The sequence below is a fragment of the Ochotona princeps genome, chromosome 24, assembly GCF_030435755.1.
Source record: "Ochotona princeps isolate mOchPri1 chromosome 24, mOchPri1.hap1, whole genome shotgun sequence".
NCBI lineage: Eukaryota > Metazoa > Chordata > Mammalia > Lagomorpha > Ochotonidae > Ochotona > Ochotona princeps.
In genome coordinates, this window is record NC_080855.1 from 13119661 (window position 1) to 13147570 (window position 27910).

Sequence of the window (27910 nt, forward strand, 5' to 3'; positions counted from 1 at the left end):
GGAATGCCCAATCCAGTTCAGGCTCCACTCTTTTTTAAAAAGATTGATTTATTTTTATTGGAAAGGCAGTTATACAGACAGGAGCAGAGACAGAGAGGAAGATCTCCGTCTCCTGATTCAAGGTGAGGACTTCAGCCCCTACACTATCGTGGCGGGCCCCCAGGCTCCACTCTTGAATCAAGTTCTCTGCACACACTATGGAAAGCAGCAAGTGATCAACTTTTGGGAGTCACAACCATCCTTGCTTGAGAGCTGGAATCAATACCAGGCTTCTAGCCTTAGAACTGACCAGCCCTAGCTGCTACTGGAACTTGGGAAGTGAACCAGAGATCTCTCCATCTCTGCTGTACATGTTAAATACTGGAAAGTTTAAAGCATATAGTCCAGCATGGTAGCAGTATAGGAAAAGCCACTAGCAGTGACACCAGCATCCCATATGAGCACCGGTTCAAATACAGACGCCCACCTTCTGAGCTCCCTGCTAATGCTAGAGAGACAGCAGCGGAGGACGGACCGAGTCCACTGGACCCTGCACCTATGTGAGAGACCCAGGCTAAATCCAGCCACTGTAGCCATTTGGCAAGTGACTGTTCCAATGAGAGATCTAACTCTGCCTTTCAAATAAATATTTTCTGGGGAAAAAAATGAGCTAAGATATTTTAAGCAATTCCAACAACACATATTGTTGCAAAAACACATAGCTTTCACATAATAGCTACATTCCAACCTCTTTGAACCATTTCATTTCATTTTAAATATATTTATTTAGGTGCCCAGTGCCATGGCTAAGTGGCTATACTCCTTGCCTTGCACATGCTGGGATCCCATAGGATCCCAGCTCTCCGATCCAGCTCTCTGTGGAAAGCAGTAGACCTTGGGACCCGCTTCGGAGTACACCCAATTCAGAGACCCGAAAGAAGCTACTAGCTGCTGACTTCGGACCGGCTCAGCTCCAGCTGCTGTGGCCACTTGGGGAGTGAACCAGCAGTGGATGGAAGACCTTTCTCAGTCTCTCCTTCTCTCTGCTACAGTTAAAGTTACTCAGTGGCTAGATCTTAGCCTTGCATCTGCCAAGATCCTACATGTCCCACTGGTTCCACTTCTCATCTAGCTTCCTGATTTGGGCCTGGAAAAGCATTAGAGAACAGCCCAAAGCCTTAGGATTCTGAACCCACATGAGACACTCAGAGGAGACTCCTGGCTTCCAGCTTCAGATGGGCTTAGCTTGGGCAGTCAAGGGTGTAGGTACTGAACCCCAGGTCTGCCGAAGCAGAATTAGATTATTCTACCTACAAGGACTGAGGGCTACACAAACAAGCAAGCTGGAAGACCAGAGAACACCCAGCCAGGCCCTGTGCTCGTGAGTAGCCGAGAGAAGGAGACTCCACAGGGAACTAACGCAGCAAGTGAGGAGTAGAGGCTGAGAACACACCTCGGGGGACTAACGCAGCAAGTGAGGAGCAGAGGCTGAGAACACACCTCGGGGGCTGTTCCTCCTGTCCTGGGCCCCGCTTACCTTGCCATCCCCTTTAGGATTTAGATAAACCACATAATGTCCACCATGGTTATCTCCACTGTGAACAAGGACTGCATGAAGAATGTAATTGGCAGGGTCCTTAGGATCAGTTTTTTGTAAAAATTCATCAAGTGGTAACTGTTCTGGGAACTCAAACCTGTTAAAGAAACATTTTTGAAGAACTTCAGTTTTCCCGGACATACCACACAATGCACCTGTTACCAACACTGCTAGGCTTCTAACTGAATGGCAAGTATACAAAGCTGAGTTGGAAGCTCACAGGAACTATTTCAAAAGATGGTTCTTTGTACAACAAAGCATTCATCTGCTAATGTATCAGAGGGTAGGTGCAAGAGGAAAAGATGTTTGAATGCAGGCACATGGACAGGTGTAGCTAACTCCAGGCCTGTGGTTCTGAAGGCATCCAACTGCCACACCATACTCAACCTCTAACTTCAGGGAACATACTGCTTAGTCAAACTGCTCTGTCCCATGCTGCAGAAGACCACTCATGTAAACCTTCGTGATTCTGTAAATGCTGTTAACTAATTCAAATAAAGCAAATAAAAACAAAGTACCCCTCTCCCCGTGCCCTGATGAGCCACATAAACACTGCGTATCTGTGAGCCCTGCCTGGGGCAGTTCTGTGCATGTCTCATAGGGCAATAGCTCCTCCGGGGGTGACCGCAACCTGCTGTAGCATGGAGGACGTTGGAGGGGGGCTGGGGCCAGAGGAAGCCCCCTTGAGAGGTGGAAGCAAACAGCACAGCCCTCCTTAGCATCTCATTTCCCAGGACCCAAGGTGGAAGGGAAACCCTGATGAATACCCAAAGCAGACCAGGCACAGGGAGGAAGCCCTGAGCCGTATCTCACTGCACAGTACCTGTCGTTGATCTTGATATTCTGGTCCGTTTGAGGGTCATACATGAATCTCATCAGCTGTAGATGTAACACTGGTGGCAGTGTGAGGAATTTCACCCCTTTCTCTGCTTCCTGAATATTGACAAAGATACCGAGTTTAGTTCACCCCTACTTTTCTTCATGGAGCAAAGAAAGCATGTGTTCGCACATGGGACCCTGTCTAGGAACATGCGTTAGGCAGGGCAGGATCCAGTGCCACCTGTGATGCCTTTACAATCATTGGGCTGTTACATCCTAAGCTGGTCTCCAGCACGGGACATGGTGAAACAAGCTGCATCATTTACGGTTGTATTATGGAATCATGAGACATTACAAAATATGGGGTACCAGACTTGTGGTGCAGCTATGAGCCTGACAACCTGTCCAGGGGCTGATTTAGTCAAAACTGGGCTGCACTGCTTAGGACCCAGCTCCCTGCTAACTGCCTGGGATATGGCCCAGTTGCTCCCCACCCCGCTGCTCCTGCGCCCAGGAGGCAGTTTCAGGGTCCTGGCTTGCACAGATCTGGCCGCTGTAGCCAAGGAGTAAGTAAACCAGCCGTTTACCTACCCCCTGATTTTCTAACTTTGTCTTTCGATGGAATAAACTATTTTCAAAAGGAAAAAAGAAAGTGAGAATGGTTTCCTGGAGAAGGGAGACCTGTAGCTGTAGTTCTGAGAAGAGCATGGCTGTGGGCTGAGGACGGAGGTGGGTACACACTCAGAGGACCATCCTTTGCTACAGGCCCCCTGACGTGATGGCTCCCAGCCCTCTCTGCCCATCTGTGGCAGCTCTCTTAACACCTCACTTCTCCCGTCAGTGCTAGCTGGGACTCTCATCGGCCCATGCCCACTCCCTGACCCCGGACCTGGAGTGACTGGAGGCTGTGGGCAGGCTGACCCAAATACCTGCCTGTCCCATTAAGAAATGAAATCCGGGCTCGGCAGCGTGGCCTGGTGGCTAAGGTCCTCGCCTTGATCCCATATGGCCGCTGGTTCTAATCCCGGCAGCTCCACTTCCTCTCTATCTCTCCTCCTCTCAGTATATCTGACTTTGTAATAAAAATAAAATAAATCTTTAAAAAAAAAAAAAAAAAAAAAAAAAAGAAATGAAATCCATTTGTATTCTAAATAACAAATGCACCACAAAAGGCACAACTAGAGTTCCAGTTCTCAGTGACGCCAAAGAAGTGCTAGTGCAGTGTTTTGGTAATAAAGCGCCCCATTACCTGCAGGCCGTGCTCCCCTGCATCGTACTTATTGTCACCGTCCAGCTGTTCTACTGCCACATAATCCACAAATGACTCAAAGACTTTAAAGAGAGAGAAGGAGAGAGACATCAACCAAGATCAAGAAAGCATAAATATTTAAACGAGCGCACAGAGAGGGATGGGCAGCTGCTGCCGCCCCGGCTAGCATGTGTTCACAGGGATAATACAAGTCATGGTTTGATCTTTAATTCTGACTGAGGAATTGGGCAGTGTGGGTCACTAATGGGTTCAGAGCCAGATGAACACAAATGGCTTAAGAAAACCACAACGAGGCCATCCTAGGGGATGGGAGCCTCACATGACAGCCCCTTCTCAGCCGCAGATGACACGATGAAACCACAGATTCTCACCAGAACATGCAGAGGGTGACCAAGCCCTCAGAGTGCAATCTAGAGCTCGCACCCAGAGTTGGGACCTATGCTGCCGCATGGACAACGCTGAACACACTGTACCCTATTGCATACAACAGGGGTGCAGAAGAGAGGCCCAGGGGGGAGCCCAGGGTGGGCTAGCTTCCTGCTGGGTTTTCAGGTTAACATGCACAAGTAACTGATCTGTGCCCATGAACAAGGACACAAGAATGCTACCCTCACATTAAAAAGAGAAATCCACTTTCACATCTACTAATGGCGTGCACAGAGGCTGACACAGCTCAGGAGACACAAACCTAGACGTGACAGACAAAACTGATGGTGCAGAGAAAGCCACCGAGAAGGCGATTATTAACTGCTTCCTTTTTAAATATTGCTCTCTGAAAGGCTGACAGCAAGATTAACCAGGATGCTACCAGGCCAAAACACTGAGGGAGAGGCAGGCAGGAGCAGGCACCCAGCAACCTGGCAAGCGGGTGTAGCCGAGTTGAGACGTGCAGGATAAAGATTAGGTACATAATGGTACATTACACTTACACTCCCTGTACCCAACACTTACTGTTTTTCTTTCCTTTTATACTTAGCTGAATATCATAATAATCTTCTCTTCTATCAGACCGATAGTCTACTTCTTTACACTGGATGTAAGACTATAAATAAGGAAGTAAGATAGTATTACTGACTAAAACAATTCCAATTTAAATAACTTTCAGAATGCTTTGAAACTGGTCACATACCACCATTTTGCCTCTGAACAATTTGGGTATGGTGCCTTCCACACACGTGCCTTTCATTTTATTTTCCACATTATCAAGCAACTGAAAGAGAAAATTTTTACATTTACCAACTTTTTATGCTGAAATAACATACAGTAATTTTATATTCAACTAGAAAATGTCAATTGTCAAATTCTAAACTATAAAATACTATGACCTTTGGCATGCAATTATCAAAAACTTTCTTGCTTGGATTTTTAAAAAAAAAAAATATCTACATGCAACAGTTGAAGTTAACCTTTTATACAGCCTTTGGAATGGATTAGTAATCTGTAGTGCCTTTAGAAGCATTCTTTATATTCATTTTACCTCTGTGGAAAAGCATGTAAATTGATCACTAAACTTAACTCGTAATGGTCCACACCAAGAGATTAATGAGGTTGAGCCTGTCAACAGGATTGACTGGTTTGTCCATGGATATTTAATGAACTGGATTCAATCCAGCTAGTGCTGCAAAAAAGAAAACACACCTTGCCCAGCCAATCACCTTGAATAGCCGTTGTGTGTGTGTGTGTGTGTGTGTGTGTGTGTGTGTGTTTCATCACAACCAAAGAACCAGACAGTGCTGGTGACTATCTGAGGGACAAACAGGGCTGCCACGGTGAGGAGCTCAGTGACCTAAGACTACGGGGACAGCTACCTAAGGCATCTGCTATGTACACTCAAGCCTCCCCTAACACTTCACCTTCAGTTAGTCTTTCAAGTAAGTTCCTCTCGATTTTTACAGGACATAAATGCTGTCTAGGGTGTTCTCTACATTGGGTTTCAACTTTAGACACTGCCTCAAGAGATTCAATGTATGAACTACACAACTGCTGCTTAAAACTTACCACTCGACAGAGCTCTTGAACGTCGTGTTGCATGAAGCTATCTAAAGTTTCCCACCTTTCAAAGATAAAATAGACAATGACAATTAGGCTTCTAAGTTCTGTGTAATTCAGAAACTAAGATTTCAAAACTAAGCTGAAATTCATGTTTGGAGCTTACTTTCTGGGCTAGAACAGTTTTACCAAGAGACAGCAAAACCCAGTCAGCACTGCCCCCCATCAGGGCTGTGCTGCTGGGGGAGGCACAGTTTACAGCTGTGAGGTGCACAGTGAAAATCCCAACATGACATCCCAACACCCAGGCCTCCCTGTGGGATCGCTCACACCATGCGCACTCATCCGTCAGATCAGGCTCATCTCGTATACGTACCCAAACGACTTTGTCAGTTTTTTTGTCCCCACAGGCTTGTCACTATGCTGTAATTCATAGAATACTCTCTGTAAAGCCAACGGAACACTTTTAGATGAATCATCACCCTCCGTCGGCATCATGTAGACAGCCTGCAAGGATGAATTGAGAAATCATTTAACTTTCTGCGGAATCCAATATCATAATGGCTAAGCTAAGCTAGTTGCTACTCCTTTACAGACAGCGAACTCCCATCCACTGGTGCACTCCACACTGGGGCTGTCAGGCAGCAGGAGCAACCACCACAGCCATCACGTACTGCACCTGGGGTGCTGCCAGGGAGCTAGGAACAAGAGCTGAACACTGGCAGGGGCTGCAGGCATCCATTATTTTTTAACTTAAAATAACTTGTGAACAAAACATTTAAAGGAAACTGCGTGCTTACCAGGGCAATCTATCTGAGCCACAATGATCTTAAGCACAGCTGGAGTACTTGCTGCCTTCCCTGCTTCCATTTGGTCCTAACAATCCTCATGAAGGACATCCATTGTAAAACTAGAGGGGAAATCAGTGTGGGGGCGGGAGGAACCTTGGGGAAGGGCACGGGCAACCCCAGAACCTATGGAACTATATCATTAAAAAAAGAGGAAGAACTAGCTACACCTGACTCAGAACATGTCTGCATGGGCACTGTGGCAAGGCAGTCAGTGTCGGCATTGTCTGGGAATGAGTCCGGCCTCTGCCTCAAACCCAGCTTCCTGAAGTGGACCCTGAAAGGCAGGAGACACTGGCTGAAGTACATGGGCCCATGCCAGCTGGGGAGCAGGCAGAGATTGAGTTCTAAGACTCCTGGCTTTAGCCTGGCATAGAACTAGCTGTTGCTAGTACTTACAAAGTAAACCAATGGATGGAAGATCACTATCTTAATATGCAAACTGTTCAGCTGCCACAAATTGCTTCCTTATCAAGCCGTTTCTAGCAAAATTAAAAGTTGAATTTGTTACGCTGTTTTGGTTGTAGCAAGCTATTGCGCACCCAGGTCAGCTTAGATGACAATGGACGGACCCGGCACAATAGTGTAGTGGTTAAAGTCCTCGCCTTGTACATGCCGTGCCAGGATCCCATGTGGGCGCCGGTTCTAATCCCAGCAGCCCCACTTCCCACCCAGCTCCCAGGTTTGTGCCCTGGGAAAGCAGCTGAGGGCGGCCCAAAGCCTTGGCACCCTGCACCAGCACGGGAGACCCAAGAGGCTCCTGGCTCCACACTGGCTTGGCTCTAGCTGTTGCGGCCGCTCGGGGAGTGAGCCACTGGACAGAAGATCTTCCTCTCTGTCTCTCCTCCTCTGTATATCCGCCTTTCCAATAAAAATAAAGAAATCTTAAAAAAAACCCAAAGATTACAATGGATGCCCAGGTGCGAGAGATCCTTCAGGTCCCACATGAGGGCAGGGTCCCAAGGCTTTGGAACATCCGACTGTTTTCCCAGGCCACAAGCAGGGAGCGGGATGACAAGTGGAGCTGCCAGGCATGATCCTGCACCCATATGGGATCCCAGTGCATGCAAAGCAAGGACTTTAGCCAGTAGGCTACCGCACTGGGACCCTTTTGCTTAACCTTTAATAGTGGAGAGAAAAGGGTGGAGGAGGGCAAGGGGACCCGTCTGCCACTTACCTTTCGGAGCTGATTTGTGAAAAACAAAGTCTGCAACAGGCTGTTCATATAACATGTCGCTCCCTGGTTCTTTAAGCCGACATAGCCCGTGTGTTTCTTTGAATCCCACCTGGAAGAGCAGTTTGAGCTTGTGGGTGACCTGCACTGGACCTTGCTTTTGCAGTAGGCCTGGCAGGAGCTGACCTGTCGCCAGGGGTTTGTATCATGCCCAACACTTCCCCCTCACGCACCATCAGTACCTCTTCTCAGCAGGGCAATGAGACCTACACAGCACTTGGAACCAAGCCTACAATGGCCTGCAGTGGTCACCGCTTTCTTTGTCCACCCACGTGTGTGGACTACTGTAAACGCAGCCGCAGTCAGGATCAATACTCATATGTGTCCCCCTGTGTGTCACATCACACCTACTGTTCAGCAAGAGATAGAAAAAGCCCCTTCTGCAGACAGGCAAATGCAGAAGTAGGCAGCAGAGTGTAACTGCAAAGTTCAGTTCACATTCTCAACCCCTAGAACTTTCTGCCCCACGTGAGTGGCTTCTGGAGAAAAGACGATTTTATGCATTAACTGCAGGCAGCCAGGGGACGGCTATCTGTAGACAGCAACCTCACGACTTGTGCAGGCAAGTGGGGCAGGGCTGGGGGAGGGGCAAGACAGTAGCAAAGCAGCTCACAGTGTCATGGGTTAACAGCACCCTGGGAAGCCAGGGGTGGTCTCTAGCTCAGGAATAGCACACGTAGCTGGTTACTGCTTCCGGAGACCTCACTCACTGGTTCCCAAGGGTCAAACACCTGCCAGATTTCACATCTCCACTCTTCCAACAGAGTGCTCTATGTGGTTTCTGTACTGGTCTTAGCACCCAGCAGGAGTCCACACTGGAGTGGGGACAATTCTGGGCCTAGTGCCCAGCAAACCTGCTACATGAGTAAAGGAAAGGCGAAGGAACGTTTCTCCGTGGGATCTGCTGAACACACGCATTGCTTAAAGAGGATGCTTCTTTCACAAAAGGCATTTCTTAATATCCCCCAATAAAAGAAAAACTTACGCAACTCCATGGGGAGCATCTGCCTGCACGAAGACTTCAAATGTCACTTTGTCGTCATCTATAAATCCTTTCTCAGAATCCGTCACTTCCTATAAAAGAATCAAGTTTCACAGGAGAACTGGAAATCTTGCTTTATCCCAAACAACCCCCAGTGACCTGTACTTAACTTAGTTTAAGCAGCTTAGTTTTTCCTCAATTTTCTAAAAAAGGCACCTGAGGCACTCACAGGCTGATGGGCCAGTGCAGTGTGAGCTCGTCAGAGCAGGGCTGGGCCGGCCAGTTCGGGTGCCCTCCAGGTTGAGTAAGCATTAAGCTGCCCCCATTCCAAAGACTGTTCCACTGCTGACCATATCCGACAAAAGACAACACAACAAATCCCTGACAAATCTCTGAGGCTGCAGAAATCCGCCAACACGGCCCCCAGTGTTCTGCTAAACTAAAATCTGACTCCACATGGTTCCTAGAAGCCTCAGCTAAGACACCAGGTAGGCAGAAACACTTGTCCATTTGCAACTAAAATTTGGTTCTAGAACAAATGGAAAAATTTCAAGAAAAAAAAATGATAAATACAGTAACTTACACTCCAGGCCATGAAGTTGGAAAACCCCCAATCGTTTTCTTTATGGAAGAACAAATGGCTAATACGGCGACTGAATGACTTCTCATCATCTCTGTAGTTGATTATCTTCAGCACAGCCTGTGCATGACAAGACCACGACCTGGTAAAGAAAGTCATCCGACTTTTAGTGCACGTACATAACTGACACCTGCACAAAACCAGCACACAGAATTCCTTTGGTTTCTACTTCTACTCTTCAGTTGAGCAGCACAATATTACCCTTAACAGAGATAAGGCTGTTTTTCTCTATGGCGCATTCATTCATAGTTTATTTCTTTAATTCCTAAAGCATCTAAAGCCAAAACGTTAAATACTACCAATATTGAGTTCCTCTAAAAACTATGCAAAGCTTAAAGCACTGTGTGTGTAATGTTGGCATTCCAGGTGCTTTGTGTCCCATCCAGTCCCTGGGAAAGCCATCGAAGATGGCCCAGGCACTGGTTCCAGCTACCCGAGTTGCCAGGAGCGAGTTCTCATCTTGAATCAGAGGCCTGGGTTCTAGCCTGGCTCTGCTCCCAGTTCTCTTGCCTGGGATGCAGTGGGTGAAGGCTGCAGAGTAGTGCTCCTTCCTGCACGGGTGAGCCCAGGTTAGGTTTCCCGTGTCCACCATCAGCATCAGCTGTTATGAGCATTACCAAAATCAGTGAAGATCTCCTTCTCTGACTCTCAAATAAGGAGGGAGGAAAAAAGGGAGGCGAAAGGAAGCAGAACTGGGGGAGAAGTTTAAAAAGTAGCTTCGTCATGTGTGCTGCAGTGACCAACCAGGGTTCAGCAGCAGCAACCACAGGACCAGCATGGTGACACAGCATGCCAACCTAAAGACAGGCCTGAGTTTCCTGGGGCATTTCCAGACATGTTAGAGCCAGTGACTTTTGGAAGCGTTCTCTATGGAGGGCTACACAGGGCCACTGTCAGGGAGTGGCACTGTCAGACAAGGACACTGTGAGCCACACTCTCTTCAATCTACTTCTTGGGCTTTGGTGACAAGCACAGGCATTTCACATTCAGTGAGGCCATAGCTTGGGACAGTCGCATCCCATATGGAACAACTGGACTCACAGCTGGCTTCCAACCCTTCTTTGTGCTGACACACACACTGGAAGGTACCCAGTCATCGACAGGCCAAACCAGCTGTAGTTCCTGGCTCTTGGCTTACACCTGGCCAGCTTCTGCCATTGTCCTGCCATTGTACAGTGAATGGGAACACCGAGTCGGCCTTTCAAGTAACAATTTTAACAGAGCCAGTCTTCTTAAGGAAGTCTGGAATTTTTTAAGGAAATTTCAAAATCATTTTTGTCCCATTTGATTAAAAGAAACAATTTCCTCAACCATATGACATTTTATAATAAACCCCAAAATAAGTGGGAGGCCACGTTATCAACGTGTGAACGTGCGCTTTCTGAATGACCTAGGACTGGATGGCCGCACGATGCACAGGTTGCACAGCCCAGACAACCTCGACCTTCCACTCAGGAAGCCTGGGAGCTCAGTGGTCACCTCACTCTGGTTGGCCACGATTCCACGGGCTGGCTTAAATAACACTTTAATTCTCTTACTTACAAAAAATACATTATGAGTTTATACATAATATATAACCAGTGAGTTTTAAAGAGAGAAATGTGCTTTAATTTTAAATAAAAGGCTAGGCAGAGGCAGCAAGGAAAATTAAGTAAAATTGAGTTAGCCGATCAAACGGGGCTTCCGAGAAATGACTATGTGCATTTGTAGTGGCATCATTTAAACTGTCTTACGTGGAATCAGATTCCGCATTGCACTGCAGAAAGAATCCCACGCTTTTTTGGTGTGGTCTGTCTGGATAAAAGCGTGGCATCACCATAATCTTCCATGGCAGATTTCGCACAAAACACGGAGGGCTAAGGACCGACTCACTCAGTCTGCTGAAGCGCTCGACAGTGAACTGAAAGGTGGCCTCGGAGCGCCAACTGGTGTCTGCAAGAAAACATGTCATCAGTCACAGAGCCTGGCATTAGGCAACAGCACGCGCATACACTGGGCGGCAACTGGGCTACACAATCTGAGTCTCACTGCTAAAAAAATCCTTTGGGAAACAATAAGAAAACACCATTTCTAAGTGAGTGACTTCTATAAAATCCACAAATCAGGGCTAATCACTCAGATTAAAAGACACCGTAAATAGCTTTTACTAAATTACATGTTAATTTCCAGCCAATCCCAACAGGGAGACTCTGGAAAATGGCAACCTAGAGGCAGGAGCCAGGAACCACCTGAGATACTCTGAGGTGCACCTGTTCAGGGCCTAAAGCAGCCTAAAACAAGTGTTAACATCCTCAGCTCACCATTTTGTGAAATGGCACGATAGCCCAGTAGCTAAATCCTTGCCTTTGCATGCCCTGGGAACCCATGTGGGCACCAGTTTGTGTCCCAGCTGCTCCACTTTCCTTCCAGCTCCCTGCTTTTGTCTTGGGAGAGGACAGCCCAAAGCCTTGGGATTCCGCATCCTCTGGGAGACCAGGAAGAGGCTCCTGGCTTCTGATCTTCTGATCCAGTTATTGTGGCCACTTGGGGAGTAAGAGTCCGTTAGAGAGAAGACTCTGTAAATCGGTCTTTCTAGTAGGAATAAATAAAATCTTAAAAGCTAGCATTCTTTCCCAGCATGAAGTACACATTACTGGGGGTTAATAAAAGGAAGGTCATTTCCATGTATTAACAGCAGGCAATCAGCTGTGAGTCTCAGCCCGAGGCTCCCCCTCACTGGTGACCACTGACACTACTGTCACAGGGATACAGTGCTCCCATACCCACACACCATTCGGTTATGGACTTGTTACAGACTTTCTGAAATACAAAGAAGTTGCCAGTGAAATCGTCACAGCCAGGGCAAACTGCTACAGAAGCATCTATTGCTCTGTTTCACTGTGGGTCCCTTGTCCTCGCAGAATAGGGAGCGGGGGCACGGTCTGAGGCTAAGGAGCTCTACAAGGTTGCTGTGCGCGAAAGGCTTTTCGTGATCCAGCCTTAGGTGTCGTTTGGACTGTCCTGAGCGCCAGGACCCAAGAGCACAAAAGGGACCTACAGGTCTGGGTGAAGAGCACGCACCTGCTCCACCCAGGCCGGGTCCCACAGCCCTGCACTCACAGCAGGAGAATCTAAGTTCTGAAGAAAGCATGTCCATCATTCCTCACAGCAAGGCAGTAGTAACAGTTCTTCTGGCACTTTTATCTTCTTTTAAACAGTACACACTCCCACTCCTCCATTCTCCATTCCACATGACTCCGCTCAGTGGAGGCACTTTGGAAGGGACAGCTAGAGGGGAGCCCCTCCAAGTGTCCCACTAAGGGACACAAGTCTACAAAAAGCAACAAATGTTCAAGCTAGTGATGTCCACAGCTGCTGAAGCACGTAAAGCAGCAGTTTATTACTTCAACCCCAGCTTCCAGGTGAGTGACACCTGGGCTCACTAAGACACATCAGTGACCCTTGCCGCTCAGGAGGGGCTGGCCTGAGGGCACAGCAGGTCGGAATGCCAGTGCCCATCCTGGAGCACAACAGTGTTCAAGCTATGTTACTTCCAAACCAGCACCTGGCTTAAGTGCCTCGGAGCAGAAGATGGCCCAAGGACCAGACCCCTGCCAATCCATGTGGGCTACCACAAAGGAACTCCCAATTTCCAGCACCTGGCTTCAGCCTGGCGCAGCCTGTTGTTCTGCCTTTAAGGCAAATACTTTACAGAAGCCATTCCTGGATATTCAGACGATACAATACAAAAACCACAGATACAGGGGTCCAGCAAGGTGACCCAGTGCCTTGTAGGCACCGGGTTCGCACATGATTGCCGATTCATATGCTGCCTACTCCACTTCCCTTCCAGTCCCTGCCTGTGGCCTGGGACAGCAGCTGAGACTGGCCCAGGGCATTGGGACCCTGCACCCACATGGAAGACCCAGAAGAGGCTCCAGGCTCCGGGTTTCAGTTGGCTCAGCTCCAGCTGGCTGTTGCGGCTACTTGGGGAGTGAGCCAGTGGGTGAAAGATCTTTCTCTGTATCTTCTCTCTGTAAATGACTTTTTAATTGGGGGGGGGGGGAAGAGACACAACCAGCCAATAGCTGATTGCATGTGAGAGATGTCTACTAGACTATCAAAAAGCAGCCAGTGACCATTCTCCAAGGATCCACTAAGCTCTGAGTTCCTGGTTTGTGCCTTCTGAATTCACCTACTGTTTAGAGAATAAGATTAGATACACATAAACCCCATACATTTATAAATGGAACCTGAAACTCAGCATGAACCAGACGCACAGACCCAGCATAGCTGTGGCCCAAGTGCCCACAATGCCCCAAGCCCAGCACTGCCCAGCAGACAGTGTATGGCCCATGCTGGCTGAGTTACAATACATTGTGCTCCACAGTTTGTTAGAATATGACGGAGTTCAGCTCAAGACTCCATGTAAATAAAAACTTCCCTTCACTGGCTATACACATACTTACAAATTTTTATTGACCACCAGTAGGAGGGCCTACCAAAAAAGCAGTAACTTTTAAACCTTCTGTAACAAACATGGTCAGCCAGATGCACCTGGGATCTACCAGACTGAACACTAAGCACCTGGGCTTGATCGGTCAAACAGGGCCAACCGCAGTAGCCTAGCGACTCTGCAATTGCTGGGATACCGAATGGGCAATGGTTCGTATCCCAGCTGCTCCATTGCCCCTCCAGCTTCCTGCACACGCGTGGGAGACCCACCCGGAGGAGGCTCCTGGCTTTTGGGTTGCCTTTCCAAAAAGCAATATATAAATCTTTAAAAGAGGCAGAGCAGAACCGGTATTAGGAGGCCTACAAAAAGATGTAATAATTCAAATCTTTACTCAGGAAGCTTAGTCCAAAATATCCCCAAATGGCAATGCGAGTAGTTGCACCTGAGTACCAGTCCTGGTCATTCCCAAACCTACATCAGCTTCACACAGCTCCTGCTTGCTTTGAGGTTTCTTTTGTCACCAAACACCTGACTTCAGTGGCTGGAAATTCATTCTGGTACTTAGTTAGGACAGTTTCTTCCACCTCCCACTATACTGCAGCCACTTAACATCATGCACAAAATGTCCTCACAAAGGATGCCCTTCTGTCAGGCATGTCTCTATTTGGAAACAAGGGAAAAAAAACCTCTGCTCCCGGGAGAGTCAGGCAGGGGTCATCACTGAGGGCAGCCCTGTGTTGACCACGGTCCTTCTCACGGAATGGGGGTGGGACAGATAAATCAGCCAGGTCAGGAAGGTGAAGAATTCATGACATGCCACTTCTACTGCTACAATTCTGCCTCCATATTGTCGTTATCGGGGAGGGTTACACTGACACCTCCCAATAGAACGGTCCCTGCACACCAAGAAACCGCCTGTGCCTACATGTATGTCTGCCCCCAAGGAAACGTGGACAGGCACTAGAATCAGTCCCTCTTCCCTGGCCTGGGCAGGCCGACAGGCCAGCCAGTCCCTGCTCCACCCCTGTCTCAGACTGGCCTCCACACCACTCCTGGCACCTCAGACCTGGCTGAACTTCCCAAGTGCACTCCCTCCGGTGTCTGAGGTAAAACCACCGAAAGCCTAGCAACCAGGAGCTCACGCCCACACTTCGGCCCTTACTCTGTAGTGGAAAGCGCACTCCATGGGAACAAAGCAGCGGGTTTAGACCACGCCTCTTTACCTTCCTCAGATATTGCCTCAGCCAGCTGCCAGGGGGTAAGCCGCACTGTGAGAGAACTCTCAGCTACGGCTGCAGTTCCTCATGGAGGCTCAACTTTTGGCAGGAGGTCTGGACAGCAGTCCTTCTGGCGGTGCAGCCCGTGACTGATGGTTTCTTTCAATTGCCCCGTTACTCCCCTGGGAAGGACACAACCCTCGTGAGGATTGACGGACATGCTTTTGACAGAACATGGTTTCATATTACATTGTAAGATTCCAGGCGTTGCATAAAGCAATTACTGGCTGTTCACTTCTCATGATTCTGACCTGGAGAAGTTTAAATTATAAAAAGAAAATGTCGCTAAAGAAAAAAGTGCTAAGACACAAAATATCCATGCATATAATATGCTTTTTCACATGGAAGCCACAAACAAAGGCTGATGTGGGAGAATGACACTCAAAGCTTGAATCTGATTTCACACCTAACACGGGTAAGCAGGATCAGCTGCGAACACTGGAAATGCCCAGGGAGGCCACCTTCCAGTGTCTGGAAGCATCTTGCTGCAAATACAAAAGCAAGTACAAGCTGCATGGCCTCAACATTAGCCATAGCAGGGGCCCAGAGACCGCGCTGTGGAGACCTCCCCACCTGGGCGAGGGAGCTGGAACTTACCTTGGGGTTTGTAGGCAATCGTCAACTTCAAAAGCCAGACAGGACCCTAAAGTGTCCTCAGATGCAATCTCCTCAAAACTAGCTACTCTCGAGAACTCCGCAGTATTCAAGGAGAAAGAAAGGGCCTGACGGTGCTCCGCCCACTGTGCGTTAGCACACGCCTGGACTCACCGTCCTCCATGTCCTCCTCCGTGTTGCTGTGCCCATCACTCAGGGCCACATTCCCGTTGATAACAGGGTTCTGGGTAATCCTTGGTGGGTCATCTGTATCTCCAGCTTCAAAGAAAACAAAGACACTCCATGGGTTTTATCTTCTTGGTAAAGAATATATTTCCTACTGACAGTTCTGCTATCATATTCCAATTGTGCCACAAAAAAAATGGACTCTAATCCAAAAGGTTACTTGCTACCAAGCAGAATTTGCTGCTTTTAAATGCTAAATAGAACCCGAACATAAATCACCAAATCTGAGCCATTTTAGGACATTTCTTAATGTAAATTCTCCCAATATTTTACTCTTACATTACAAGTTAGGAAGTTTTAAGAACCTTTACGTAACTAAAAGCCATTCATTTGCAAGAAGTTTTATACTAGAGAAACCCCAATCCTACAAGTTTGTTTAGGTTATAAAATAAAACTATCATAGACTGTAACAAATCTACAGTTTTCACCTCAAAAACAAGCCAGCGCCTTCAACATCTGTAAAAGTCTTGGTGTATGGAAAATACTTAAAAACCAATGAAAATGACTTGTTATTGTAAATGCTTTCTAAACTCTGGTAAGCACGAGGTGTATATGCCAACTGTAACATTCTAATCACTAGCATATTCAGTTTAAAACTTTTGGTTAGACTGACACAAGCAGAAATATTTGAAAGCTACGCCCACATGTCAGGGTTTTGGCAGGTTCATACTCCCCTTGGAAATGCACTCGCACTTGTGTCCCTCCAATGGGCTGCTGAGACACTAAGCCCCACAGCAGGTAAGGCGCCCGTGTGTGCGTGCACACACTTCTGCCACTGGATCCTAAGGCAGCTTGATTCAGCACCAAGGACAGCAGTCTCCCCCTTTCCCACAGACTCCAAAATTTCAGTCTGTTTTACATCACTGGTTCCTATACAAAACCACTACTAAAACACTCAAAACATCAAATCCAGACAGATTACCTCTGATCTCGATAACCTCAATGACTGTGCTCACTGGTGTCACGAAAGAATTGTCTCTGTGTTAGGGATGTCAAGTGACAAAAAAGGAGAAGGAGCAAACCCTAGCTGGCTCTTTATTAGTTTAAAATCCGGCATTTCACCACCAATGGAATGCTAGACAGTGCAAAAACCTTTTCAATGAACCTATCATAAAAGAAAAAACTTGTCACAAATAGGATGTGTGTTGGAATGTAAATTGTAGTGCCCTACATAAATCTGAAAAAGCATCTACAGAAACACTGAATAAGAGAGAACCTCAGTAAAACCAAGAAGTTCCTTCTGTAGAATCAACACTAGTCTCCATCTCTTAAGCATACAATTGCAGGCACTTACTACATGAATGTACAAGAGTAAATAGCATGCTGTTGTTGTATGAAAGAGTTATACTGCGGGGTTTGGAATAATCTTCCAACCCTCTGGTTCATTCCCCAGAAGGACCCAATGCTAGGTGTGTGTCGGGCCACAGCTAGTCGCTTCATCCGGATCTCACGTGCAGAGCCGTGACCCAAACACTGAGGCCAGATCAGAAGCAGGACATCTGGGACACAAGCAGTGTCCATTTCCTGGTGCTGCCATTGCAGCAATAGCTTCAATCACACACCACAGTGCCAGCCCCACTTTAAACATAACTGATGTTTCTAGCTTGGTTCCTTGGCTCACACCTGTCCAACTATCACTTACTACTGCTTTAAAATGTTGTTTATAACCCAAGAATTCAAAATTGACAGATCTTTCCGCAAGGCACAAACTGAGAGTTTATTTCCAGAAGAGGATCACACACAGGTGTAAGCAGTCTACACCACAGCCAAGTTATACCTACAGAACCGTGTCAGAGGCTGTTAATACGGAGCTGGCTCACTTCCTAAATGACGGCAACACTGGAGTGCTTTTTCACTCAGGCAGCACCAAAATGAACATCAAGATCACGGATACCCAAGTCATGAATCCGTACAGGAGGATACCCTTGGTTTCTGGCAGCCGGGGTGACTGCAATGTGATGACAGATGAAAAACCCAGTATTTTTTACCTTCATTCTATGACTGAGGGTGGGTCTGAAGTTGGTCCCTAAGACGCCCCAAATTACTAGTCATGTTCTGCAGCTTAACTGGATTCCCCTGATCAGCGCCCAATCGCTTACATCCAAATCAACACGCTGGGGCCTCTGACTTCTCCTGCACCCCTCATAGGCCTGCACGCAATGTCCTAAGACGTCACTGCTGAGTACACCCTGGGTATGAGGAACGAGGCTGCGCTAACAGGACCAGGAGGCCCTCAGCTACCAGGCTTGCTCCAAAGAGACTGACCAGTTCCTCACCATTTCTGCAAGAGACCTTAACTCCTGCACAGTGATGACAGTGCCCAAGAAACACTAACTTCCTCACAGGCTTTACGCTCAGCCTACAGGTACCGATTAGATTGCTGAAGGTGTGCAAGACGGACATGACAAGTGACCATCCTCCCGAGTTGGAATTTCACACCATGGGACCCTGGTTTGGCCAACAATGAACTATAGCATTTTTTGACACAAGTCATCTCAAATAATAAGATTGCAGATATTTTTAGCAGCACCAATGAGAACAAAAAATGTCAGCTTGTAAAAATGAAATAATTACCACTCCAAAATGTGTGTATTAAACTTGGAAATACGGTATTTCCATTAGTCAGATAAACCTTTCATGAAGAAATCCTTTAAGTACCAGATGCATAATTTTACAAGTTATTAAAAGGCTCAAAACAATTCTTTCAGAAACACGCACTAGGATACTGGCTTCTTATAAGGCCTATGTCTCCCCTTTACTAAGGGTTTCTGGATTTCTGTTCAGCTTCTTGATGACTTCCAGCTGTGATGTCATAACACAGAACTACCTCAAAGAACACTTGCCAGTTGCTATGGAAATCAGGCAGCACCAATTTCGCACCTGAACTTAAAAAGCAAACTTCAATGAGTTGACTTTGGCATTTCTGTGACTTTACAAACATCTGCCCAATTCCAGAAAGGTGAGGACATCACACCAGAAGTATTAAACTTCACAGCTTCCCAAATGCACACTCCTATGTTGCCACCAGGTGGCACGTTGACCACAAGGATTCAGCTCTGCCTCAGATCCCCAGGTTTTTCTTGGCAGCTTCTCTTGCTGCTAACGTGGTGATCAAAACCACACACCAGGGGCCCGGCGGCATGGCCTAGCGGCTAAAGTCCTCGTCTTGAATGCACCAGGATCCCATATGGGCGCTGGTTCTAATCCCGGCAGCTCCACTTCCCATCCAGCTCCCTGCTTGTGGCCTGGGAAAGCAGTCGAGGATGGCTCAGAGCCTTGGGACCCTGCACCCGTGTGGGAGACCTGGAGGAAGTTCTGGCTCCAGGCTTCGGATTGGCGCAGCACCGGCCATTGCTGTCACTTGGGGAGTGAATCATTGGACGGAAGACATTCCTCTCTGTGTATCTGACTTTGCAATAAAAATGAATAAATCTTAAAAAAAAAACCCACGCTCCACTGTAACACCCAGGGTTGGTAGGATGGTGCCTCCAAGCACACACATCCCCGACTATCTGTTCACCTCAAATCCCACACCAAACCCCTTTAGGCTTCTGCTTGCTCCTCCTCCCTTCACCATCCTCTCTCCCATTGTTGACTTAGTTTAAAATAAAGCTTATGAGAGCAATTACAAAGCCAGTGTCTGTCTGCATGTAACTTCAGGCTGACAGTATTCATTGGTTGATGATCGCAAAAACATTTCCTTGCTGGGTCTCCCAATCCAGCGGCTCAGGCAGCCCATCTGCTCTTGTGAGTCACCTGCAAGCCTGTGGATCCCAGCCATGTCTGCATGGTGCTGCAGGCCAGCCTGCGGGCTGGGGAGTTCTCTTCACACAGTGGTGACAGCTTAGAATCTCCAGGAGCTCTAGCCCAGCATTCTTTTTTTTAAAGTATCCCACAAAATTCTTGTCTTTAGGACTGGTTATTCCAACAAGCAACCTCATCAACTTACAAGGCAAAGCAGTCCAGGAATGCAAAGAGGATGTTAACAGGAAAACCGATGATATCAAAAGCAGTCAAGTGTGGCTAATGGTAAAGTCCAAATTTTCAGTTTCAAGGCATCCTGGTGACATCAACTGCTCTCGGGGGAGACCACATGAACGGTATACGGGAACTTGGCCTCTTCTGTAAAAAGCTTTTTAAGAGCAGAACCGATGCTGTGGTAAGCGGTCACCTGTGATCCAGATGGGTACCAGTCCTGGCAAATCCCCGCGAATGTCAAGAACAGAAACACAACACCCTTTCCCTAGTCTCCTCCGGTGGTCACACCGAATCACAACCAGGAATCTTAGGGCGAAACAATATAATCCTTTCCAATTTCTCATATTTCAGCATTTCCAACACAAGGAAATGTCACGCCCTCCTCATGGGCAACCACGCATCTGTTCTCCATCTCAGAATATCACACATGTCCCAGCGATTTAAGCAGCCATCTGCAGCACTCACATTCCAGGTGCCAGTTCAAGTTCTGGCTGCTCCCTGCTAATGCACCTGGGAAAGTAGCACAACATGGCCCTTGTTTGCACCCACGCAGGAGACCTGGTTCAAGCAAACAGCCCCTGTTTCAGCCTGGCCCGGCCCTAGCTATCACAGCCATGGGGGGGCGGGGGGCGGCGAGGTGAACCAGCAAATACATGGCAGATTTCTCTGTCTCTCCATCTAGCTCTCACAAATGAAACACATCATATACATGGGATACAGAGGACATAGTATTTTGCTCCCTTTTTATTGCTAAGTAGGGCAGAAACAGGTTATTTTTTTTGACAAGTGGCTCAAGCATTTCCCCATGAGCACTGGCTTCATATTTTCCTATATATATTTTTATCACTGGATGCTGAAAAAAAAAACGCTCAAGCAGGCAAATGGTGCAGAGATGAACATGGGGAATCATGGCCTTGCCTATTGGCCCTACTGCAAAACACACTCATGGCATCATCAACGTTCTCTATGGCACAGACATTCCTGCCCATTTCACATTGCAGACACATGGCAACCATAAAGCCAAGGCACAGGCACGGTAAGCATACACCAAAATGTTGGGATATACACACCACTTTCTGAGGCTGGCATCCCATATGGGAACCAGTTCTACTTTCTATCCAGACCCCTGCTAATGTTCTTGGTTGGGAAAGCAGCACAGGACAGACCATGTGTCCGGGCGCCTGTATCCACGTGAGACACCCAGAAAAGGGTCTGGGTTCTTGGCTTCAGCCCTTCTAGAGGACAGTAGCTAAGGCTGATGAGGGGGAGAAGAACACTCTACACTAGGAACCACACTGCACCATGACTTGTGCCCTGTCACTGACAGCCAGGTTGCCTCTCTGAAACACATCAGCCTAGAGAGCAGTGCTCCAGGACAACAGTTAGCCAGGAGCCAGAACTACACCACAGGACTCAGCCCAGAGCCAGGGCCACCTCCTGCCCTAAGTCCCTTCACTCTTTCAGGCGTTATACTACTTTGCATTTTGAAGCCCTCAAACACAATTGTCTTCCTGATTCCCAGCTCACACTCACACACTCTCACATATACACACCCTCTGAGAAGGAGCCAGGTGACCATGCAATAAGAGATGGAAGGTGTTCTGCTCCCAGAAAAGCAAATCCCCAAACAGAAAAAGCAACCATATACAGCTGTTGTCAGAGGCAGAGTTAGAGCTTCACAGTGCACAGGGCCACAGAAGGTGCTGAGGTCATAGCAGGAACACTGGATAAACAGAACACCACAAGCCAGGGATGGCCAAAGCACTCAGAAGTCCAGCAGGAGTCCTTCCCAGCTACCCACCGAGTGCCCGTGGGTCCTGCATCACTCATCTGCTGCGCTGCAGACAGCAGGAGTCTTATCTAACATGTATCCACCTGAGACAAGAGGCAGAGAAGAGGAGGGAGGGAGAAGGAGACGGTGGACAGATGAGAATAAAATTTGCCATTTGCTGGTCTGCTCTGGGCGGCCTCAGGAAGCCTGGGAAGGAGCTGGATGGGAAGTGGAGCAGCCTGGTCATGGGGCACCAGTGTGGAGGAGCTATTTTTCATCATCTCCTCCCAACCTGTCAAGCTGGGTCTCTTGTCACTCTAAAAATTTTCATAGTACTAATTATGAAGATTAATTGGTACCACATACCTAAGGGGGTTTACAATGGTCTACATGCATCTCTATGAAGCTGGCTGAAACTGCATTCCAGGTGACACTCCTGTCCTGCTACCCCAGGCCTTCTTTGCCCTGTGCCTCCGCCAGTCACATGCGGCTCTGAGGTCAGTTCCATGGTCGTGGAACATGAAGACTAGTAGACAGCTGCATGTTCTGAAATAATCATGGTTTATATCAGTGATACAGAAATAAAGCCCCAAGGAAGGCAACATGAATCTGTACTGCTTGCTGAGGCTGTCAGTCTGGCTACATTATGTGGACATCCTCTGCTCCCTAGAAATCACCCTACCCAGCCCTACTTACCCCATCCACACACAATTGGGTTTAACAAAGGATGGACACACTCTCGAACTCCACCCACGGTCTGTTCCCTGGGGAACACGGTGCCTTGCTAAATCACCGACACAACCAAGCGCTGTGGAAAAAGCAGTCCAGGGCTGCCTGGAAGCGGGACAGAAGACCCCGACCCGGCACCCCTACAGTCCAAGAAGTCATCCAACTGGTACAAGGGGATAACCCAGGAGAAGCATGAACGCTCAAATCCCCGAAACAGCAAGATCTTGGAGGAGGCTCCTGGCTCCTGGCCAGTTCAACTCCAGCCGTTGCACCAGCGGACAGATTATTTCCTCTCTCCTCTGTAAATCTGCTTCCCCAAGTGCCACAGGTAAAATTCATGGTGCTCATGAGTCCCTAGTCTAACTCCTTCCTGCTAAGGCAGCGGGGGTGATTGCCTAGGCCACTGTGGGTAGCTGGGGAAGGAAAGCACTACCCCTCAATCTGTAGAAGGGACACAAACTGGTGCCCATAGGGGACACCAGCCCTACAGATGCCAGCTTCATTAGCCACCCAACAGTATCTGCCCAGAGTTTCTTTAATTCAAATATGCTGCAAAATGATTGCAAACATTTGCAGGAGAACCCAGTCATCTTCTACAGACAAAAAATATACAGAAGTATAAACCAACAACATTCTCACTAAACTCTTTATGTGAAAACTGCATAACCTATATTACTATGTATTAGGGCTTTTTTTGCGCGTGTGTAAACAGCACCTAAAATTGGCCTTAGCACTTTAGTGGGGCCCTGACACGCCACGGTTTGATGTTTCAGAGTCCTGGCCGACTCTGGGTTGGTGCTGTGCTGTCCTCCCTCAGCATGGAGCTTGTGGCCACCTCAGCGGGGCCAGCTGGTTTGAGTGCAACTAGAGACGGAGGGTCAAGGGGCAACCCTCTGCTACCAATGCCTTTGTAGTGATGTAAATATTCTAAATATTCTAAAACTGGCTTTCCTGACAGTCACACCATTGTGAATGTAGTACAACAAAACCACACACACAAAACTGTAGGCATTGCACAGCTGACCTTAGTAAGTGAAACACGGTGACTGATCATCAACCTATTTTATGCAAAGCAAAAAATGCAAATCAAATTCTTTTTCACTGCTATCAAACAGGTAAAACAAAGATGCGCAGGCATTCAACACTGTGGCATGTGTCAGCCTGGCAAAAAAAAAGTGCAAGGCTCTGATGATTTGGCTCTCAGATGGACAGAACCTCATAAAGGATCTGAAAATGATCTAGGCTCTTTGCTATCTCAATGCCAGGAGTACAGCCCACTGGGAACAGAGATGGAACTCCATGTTCATTCACCCACCCCATCAGACATTTCCCACACTCCAGTCCTAGCTATCCCTCAGAGCCCACGCAAGGGACATTCCGCAGCACTTCCTGCTTCCCAGGGCCCAGGATCTCCCCCCTGGAGACCTGCAGCATCCACAGGCTGAGACACCTGCTCACTGCACCTTGTGGCCCCTTCCCTGTGCACCTCAAGGGCAGAAGAGCAGATAACAGCGAGTGTGTGGGGAACCCTGACCAGACCATCAGACGAAAATGCTGCAGTACAATCCCAAACACCCCAGCAAGGCAGAGACTGCTCCAACAGCAGGGGGAGCTCCAGAGCACAGCCCCAGCCACGTGTGGCTGACAGGACGGAGGAACTGCTAGTTTAATCTTACACAATTGTATTTTACTTAAAAGGCTACAGGTTCTTACTGAGCCTGTGAACACCTTGTGATTGGCTTCCCTGTTATCAGCCATGTGTAGGTAGTGTTAAGAGGCCACAGGTCACTTGGTCCTCTGCTTTCCACTTCACAGCAAAACCACATGACCTGGTGCCCTGTGCTATCAATGTACCTCAAATAAGATAGTACCAGAGGGATCAGTGCTGTGGCTTCGAGAGTGAAGCCTCCTGCAGGACAGCCGTTTTATACGGGCACAGAATTCTGCTGCCCTGCCTCCAATCCAACACCATGTAAGGCACCTAAGAAAGTAGCAGGATGGGCCAATGCTTGGGCCCCTGCGCCCCTGCTTCTGGCTTCAGCATGCCTCAGCACTGCCACCGGGGTCCCTCAGGGAGTGAACCTCTTTGGCCTGTCTGTCCCCCTTTCTATTCCTCCCAATGATTCCCCAATGAAATACTGCTCATCAACAAACTACCTGTGAGTATCTATGCTTCCTCTCTCCACATCCAAGGCCCAATTTAAGAATAAATCTGAGGGTCCAGCGGCGTGGCCTAGCGGCTAAAGTCCTCGCCTTGAAAGCCCCGGGATCCCATATGGGCGCCGGTTCTAATCCCGGCAGCTCCACTTCCCATCCAGCTCCCTGCTTGTGGCCTGGGAAAGCAGTCGAGGATGGCCCAATGCATTGGGACCCTGCACCCACGTGGGAGGCCTGGAAGAGGTTCCAGGTTCCCGGCTTCGGATCGGCGTGCATCGGTCAGTTGCGGCTCACTTGGGGAGTGAATCATCGGATGGAAGATCTTCCTCTCTGTCTCTCCTCCTCTCTGCATATCTGACTTTGTAATAAAATAAATAAATCTTAAAAAAAAAAGAATAAATCTGAAAACTTGCAAAACTGGCTTTAGCATCAGTTCCTGTGGCTCTGCCGGCGCTGGAGACTAGGACAGCTGTGAAGAGCCACCCAGTCCTGCCTGGCACAGTCTCAGCCCCGCCAAGCATCCAAGGCAGCAGGACTGTACCCCAAGACACCCAGTCGCCACCAGTGTCCTTTCCGGCATGCCTCTACCTTCTGCAGGCACTGAGCTAACCGTCACAGCCGGTAAATGTGGCACCTGCTCCAACTTCCCTGCGGCCACCTTCACCTTCTTTGTTTTTCCCCCAGCAGAACCCAATACACAAGCAGTGACCAATAAGCAACAGTGAAGCCTACAATATGCACAGCTGGGAGAGAACCCCCACCCTGCACACAGGTGTGATTTTCTTGAATCCATGACTCAAAAAGCCAACCAAATGTAGATTTCTAAATTTAGAACTGTAACCTTGGGCCCAGCGCAGTAAGCTAGTGACAAAGTCCTCACCTTGCACACACCAGGATCCCATATGGGCACCGGTTCTAATCCCGGTGGTCCCACTTTCCACCCAGCTCCCTTCCTGCGGCCTGGGAAAGCAGTCGACGATGGCCCACAGCCTTGGGACCCTGCATCCACTTGGGAGACCCAGAAGCAGCTCCTGGCTCCTGATCAGCTCAGCTTTGGCCGTTACGGCTACTTGGGGAGTCAACCAGCAGATGGAAGATATTTCTGACTCTCTTTATCTCTGTAAATCCGACTTTCCCATAATAAATAAGTAAATATTTTTTTAAAAAAACTAATCTTGTCAGTTTGACAGCTTTTGTCACTTTACAAATTAAACTATTTTTCCCAAAGTTGAAGTCATGAAGATCGTATAACTACCTCACCTGTATCTAAGTATGAATGTAACTGAGAGCACTATTAAAATTCACTGTAGGGCCCAACGTGATGACCTAGCAGCTGAAGTCCTCACCTTGAACATGCCGGGTTCCCACATGGGCGCCGATTTTAATCCCAGCAGCTCCACTTCCCATCCAGCTCTCTGCTTGTGGCCTGACAAAGCAGTTGAGGAAGGCCCAAAGCCTAGAGACCCTGCACCCACATGAGAGACCCGGAAGAGGTTCCTAGTTCCTGGCTTCAGATCAGCGCAGCACCGGCCACTGCAACCACTTGGGGAGTGAATCATCGGACGGAAGATCTATCTTCCTCTCTGTCTCTCCTCCTCTCTGTATATCTGACTTTGTAATAAAATACATAAACCTTTAAAAAAAAAAAAAAGAGGTTCCTGAACATTTATCAAAATGTAGCGTTTTACACTGTTGTCTTTATGTCAACAAATCCCACTTGCTGAGCTACTGTCTCTTTCAAAGCATATGGTGAACCACACAGAAAGATGCAGGCTAGGAAGCCCAAGGGCAAGTAACAAGTAACAAACGCGGGAAGCGGGCGTTTAGCCTGGTGCCTGTGATGCTGGTGCCCAAGGTCAGGATGCCAGGGCTCAACTCCACGGCCCCACCCTCCTGCGAGGCCGCAGTGATGGCTACGGCGGAGAGGTCCCTGCTACCCAGGTAAGCCCCGGAGTCACACTCCTGGCTTCACCCTAGCCCCGTCAGTTATCATGAGCATTTGGCGAGTGAACCAACAGATGGAAGACTGCCTTTTCCATGCCACTCAAACTTAAGGAGGAAAGTGAGGGACAGGAGGGGATGGGGCAGTAGGTGCACATGGCAGACAATAGCAGAGAGGTTTAAGCAAAAAGCTAGTAACTGTGCCCCACTAACACTGCAGGAGGAGCTCCCTTCGCCATGCGACAGAACACAAGCACATCAGTGGCTGGAGAGATGGGGCAACAGGGGCACCATTTCCAAACCCTGTTACTTTGGTAACAATGGCCTCTTCATCAAACTCCATGGTGTGTGTGAGCTCCCCCATGAAGCCTCACCTGACCTCCTGTTTAAAGTGCCAAGGCCTGGTTTACTGGCACCAGCAAGGCCCCAGTCAACCAGAAGCCCGAGTCTGGGGAGTGGGGACAGGAACCCAGCAGCCAGCACTATGCCTGCCAGTAGGAGGTGTCAGATGAATGAAAGCCTGCACCAGGCTCTGGGGTATCACAGTATGGCCAGGACAGCTGCACCACTGTCAGGAGGGAACAGTGAGCCAGGTGGACATGACAGACCGACCCAGGGTTATGTCCTGTCCAGTGCCCGAATACCAACCCTCAACAGGTGTCTCTCATGACCCGGTGACAACAAAGAAAGCCTCGCAAACTCAAAGCTCACTTCACTGCGCACTCATCTCCAGATAACGCATGGGGTAGCTTGGTGTTAGCAAAATGAAGCGTGACCACACTCAGGTCATGTGGAGTGAGTGGGTCACGTCATGGCTGTGGGATTTGAAGGTTTGGAATCATTCTGTTTAGGGAAGATGATTTAGTGGAAACTTCTTAGGATAAAAATCTATCAAAGCTGTTTAACACAGGCAAGGCATCACACAGAATTATGCACACACCTGTGCCACATCCACAGTGTATGTAGCCTTTTGACATGGGCAACTGCTGCTGCCTATGGAAGTCCACTCCTTTCTTCCCACGCATGCCTGTTCCAAGCATCTCTATCAAAATGTAATTTTACTTTGTCTGAAGTTTGTATTTAGTTTGCTTCACTTCAAACATGTGTATTTTTCCTGCACACAGTAATAAAAATGCAGTCCTTCATCACAAACACCACAAAAGGCCCTGCTAAGTTTCTACCACTTTCACGCAAATTTTGTTTTTCCAGGACACACTGTATCGTTCCAACATTCAAGGTATCCAATGGTTCTAGAAACACCTTCTAAGCCAGACTTCCACCAGAATGGCCTGGTCAGCACAAGCCAAACTTTTTGAGAGAATGCTGTGGTCTAACCCTGCACTGTCCAATGTGGTGGCTGTAAGTGGACACTGGAAATGCACCCAAATGAACTCATGACCACATTAGCTCAAGTCTACCTGAGA

General features: G+C 48.2%; 1 protein-coding gene across 2 annotated transcripts in view; it reads right to left on the reverse strand.

Moving 5' to 3' along the window:
- Window positions 1–27910, reverse strand: part of USP7 (ubiquitin specific peptidase 7) — a 43436-nt gene that overhangs the window by 9524 nt on the left and 6002 nt on the right. Inside the window, exons 1-13 of one of the 2 annotated variants that reach the window (XM_058680884.1) lie at window positions 19667–19771; window positions 15839–15943; window positions 11092–11290; window positions 9302–9440; window positions 8722–8810; window positions 7680–7788; window positions 6031–6161; window positions 5664–5718; window positions 4795–4875; window positions 4617–4707; window positions 3645–3727; window positions 2400–2509; window positions 1517–1673 (exon numbers count right to left, since the gene is read on the reverse strand). In XM_058680884.1, coding sequence (XP_058536867.1) covers window positions 1517–1673; window positions 2400–2509; window positions 3645–3727; window positions 4617–4707; window positions 4795–4875; window positions 5664–5718; window positions 6031–6161; window positions 7680–7788; window positions 8722–8810; window positions 9302–9440; window positions 11092–11290; window positions 15839–15943; window positions 19667–19691 — 1374 coding nt within the window. In that variant the 5' untranslated portion in view covers window positions 19692–19771. Of the gene's footprint in view, window positions 1–1516; window positions 1674–2399; window positions 2510–3644; window positions 3728–4616; window positions 4708–4794; window positions 4876–5663; window positions 5719–6030; window positions 6162–7679; window positions 7789–8721; window positions 8811–9301; window positions 9441–11091; window positions 11291–15838; window positions 15944–19666; window positions 19772–27910 lie in introns of those variants that run through there. The other variant, XM_058680883.1, reaches the window with a different exon arrangement.